Consider the following 2,583-nt stretch of genomic DNA (forward strand, 5'->3'; position numbering starts at 1 on the left):
AAGTCAGTCATTGGCTATGATCCATAGCTGAGCAATGTTCATGAAGCGTGTACACACCGATTTTTTACACCGTCTGTCTCCCGTAATATTGCTTCGAGCGTTGAGGATTGCATAGATTTCTGTGTTGAGTTCAGTGTGATATACACCTCCGTTGCGAAATGGCAGTTGACTATTGTTTCGCACCTGATTCTAGTAGAATCATTCTACGTTGCACTCGTATTGTGTTCGACCATAACATTGTTGGATCGTGAGAATTGAAACAACATGATAAGGACATTTAAAATGGTATATCTGGTTATAGCCTGGTATATCTGGTTATAGCCTGGTATATCTGGTTATTTTCCTACTGGAAACGGGAATGGGAGTTTGATAATCTCACGGATAATCTCACTAATTTCTCCATAACTTAGCGAGTAATGTATAAACTCAACTCATAACGATCAGGAGAAGGATTGATTACGACTGATGAAAATTGATAATACTGATGTAAACTGATTGCATTACAGACTTTGTTATTGGATAGGAGTTCCACCTCCAAATACCTCGAGTACAATAAATAACATAAAATACTTCGGAATGCTACGAATACTTACAGCTTCGCAACGAGTCGAAATAATAGACATGCTGTGTTAGAGCAGCTGATACGACAAATGACTATTAAAGTTTCGATCCTTCTATTTCAAAATACTTCACATAGAATGATCGTCCGCTATTATCACGGTTCTCACTTAGCTCTTCATCTCCTATCTCATACCGAGAGTCAGCCACATTGATACACAGTATTATGCCCTTATTGTCCATCCATAAGTCAGATATTTGCACATCACGGAACGGAGAAAGACCATACGAAGGGGTCCACTACTCCAATACATCTTTGATATTTCTGAAATAAGCTTTGATGTGTTTCAGTAAAAGATATATTTCCCACCAAAAGAAATTTAATTGTTGGAACGACCACTTGATTAACATCAATAGGCCCCATAATAGCCTTGCGAGCTCTACATGACAAACAATACCAAGGATCATCGCTAGTGGCATCGCCGTTTTGGACACCACTACATAAACAGTGATACCATTTTCGACACCCATCACATTGAATCATAGCCCCACGGACTGCATCTAGATCATCGCCAGGTAGAAGACAAATAGCACAATCAACTTCATCCACGCTCTCACATGGTAGGAAGTGCCGGTACACTATCCTTACTGCAGTCTCAGCCATAATGCAAAGACAACACCGACTAAAAGATTCTCTCTCTCTCGCTCGAAGCCGATTTCGGCTAGGCGGCCAGCCAATGCACACATCAGCGGCTTTTGAGGTCTTCGATAGTCGGCGAGGGTGACCAGTCCATCTCCGCTGTTTTTTTGGTTTTTTTTTAACATCGCCATCTCATCTTATCAGCTCTCGTGTCGCAAAAATGAGAAGATTAATAGCCTCATCGAAAGCTAATACTATTAAGGAGCTATCAGGAATTACATTGTCAGAAAAATTTGAAACATTTATGGGCGAGCGCATTCGAGACAGATGTCCAAAGGTAATCTGTGCCACATTCCGACACATTGTAGTCCAGATTACTAAATGTTGTCCAAACATGTCCAATTGATCAAAAATCTGTCCAAAGGTCGCTACAGGCGTAATTGGACAACTTCTTGAGGAAAAAAATATATTCGACAACTTCATGTCCAAACTACTCACTTGGGTAGTTTTTCGACAAACTGTCCAAAACTTAGTCCTGAGATTCGTTTTGACAACCCTCGCTGTCCAAAGGGCTTTCGACACTTTTATGTCCAAAGTTGATGTGTCCAAAGGTCACGCAATCATCACCATCGAATGGCATGGTCATGATCTGCCGTAGATTTTTCTTGAGTCCTCGTGAGAGTCTACGAGAGTTACTTTAGATCTGCTGAAGTAGAAAGTCTTCTCGTTGACGCTAGTAAGGCTCGCAATGTGAGCTTTCAAAGATGTGTATTTTTCTCAACCAGGGGGGCTCATCGATGGACTTAGCTACGGACTTAGCTATGATCGAGCATGAGTTTGAAGACTTTGGTTTGGAGTTGCCCAATCCGGCGCCTACAAGTTAGAAGTTCATGTGTTATACTAACATCGTGTAAACTTCGTGAAGGGGAGTTCAGTACTGGTAACGATTCACGAAAACAATTTGTCGTAGAATTCAACGTGTTCTGGATGGTGCGGTATTGTGTAACCTATAGCAATGGACTGGGATCGAGTTGTGTGCAAACTACTGTTCTTGAAAATACGATAATGGATTAGGAACCGCTTGTTGATCAATTCACATCCATGCGCAGTAGTAGCGCGGTTAGTTGTAGTAGTCGGTTTATTCGTTGCTTGGACACCGCCGCAAGCCAAAGCCTCACCAACACAGTTAGGATCAGTGGGCTCGAAGCCAATCGATCCATCATTCCTCTCAATCAAACCGAAACAGACGGAGGGAGCTTCCCAGTACTTGCAGTAAGAGCCGTATTTCGAGTCCGCACATCCACTCACATCAGAACACATCTCAGTGCACGGGTCCTCAGTGGCCATCACAGAGGAGACGACCAGGGACAAAAATCACGCGAAGC

General features: G+C 42.4%; 1 protein-coding gene across 1 annotated transcript in view; it reads left to right on the forward strand.

Annotated features, from left to right (window-relative positions):
• Nucleotides 1–1,995: 1,995 nt before the first annotated feature.
• Nucleotides 1,996–2,583, forward strand: part of Pmar_PMAR001416 (malate dehydrogenase, putative) — a gene marked incomplete at both ends in the record, with an annotated part of 1,043 nt that continues 455 nt past the window's right edge. Inside the window, 2 exons of the mRNA XM_002783522.1 lie at nt 1,996–2,077; nt 2,512–2,583. The exon at nt 2,512–2,583 is cut by the window's right edge and continues 4 nt beyond it. Coding sequence (XP_002783568.1) covers nt 1,996–2,077; nt 2,512–2,583 — 154 coding nt within the window. The remainder of the gene's footprint in view (nt 2,078–2,511) is intronic.

The sequence above is a fragment of the Perkinsus marinus genome, assembly GCF_000006405.1.
Source record: "Perkinsus marinus ATCC 50983 genomic scaffold scf_1104296936976, whole genome shotgun sequence".
Classification (NCBI taxonomy): Eukaryota; Perkinsozoa; order Perkinsida; family Perkinsidae; genus Perkinsus; species Perkinsus marinus.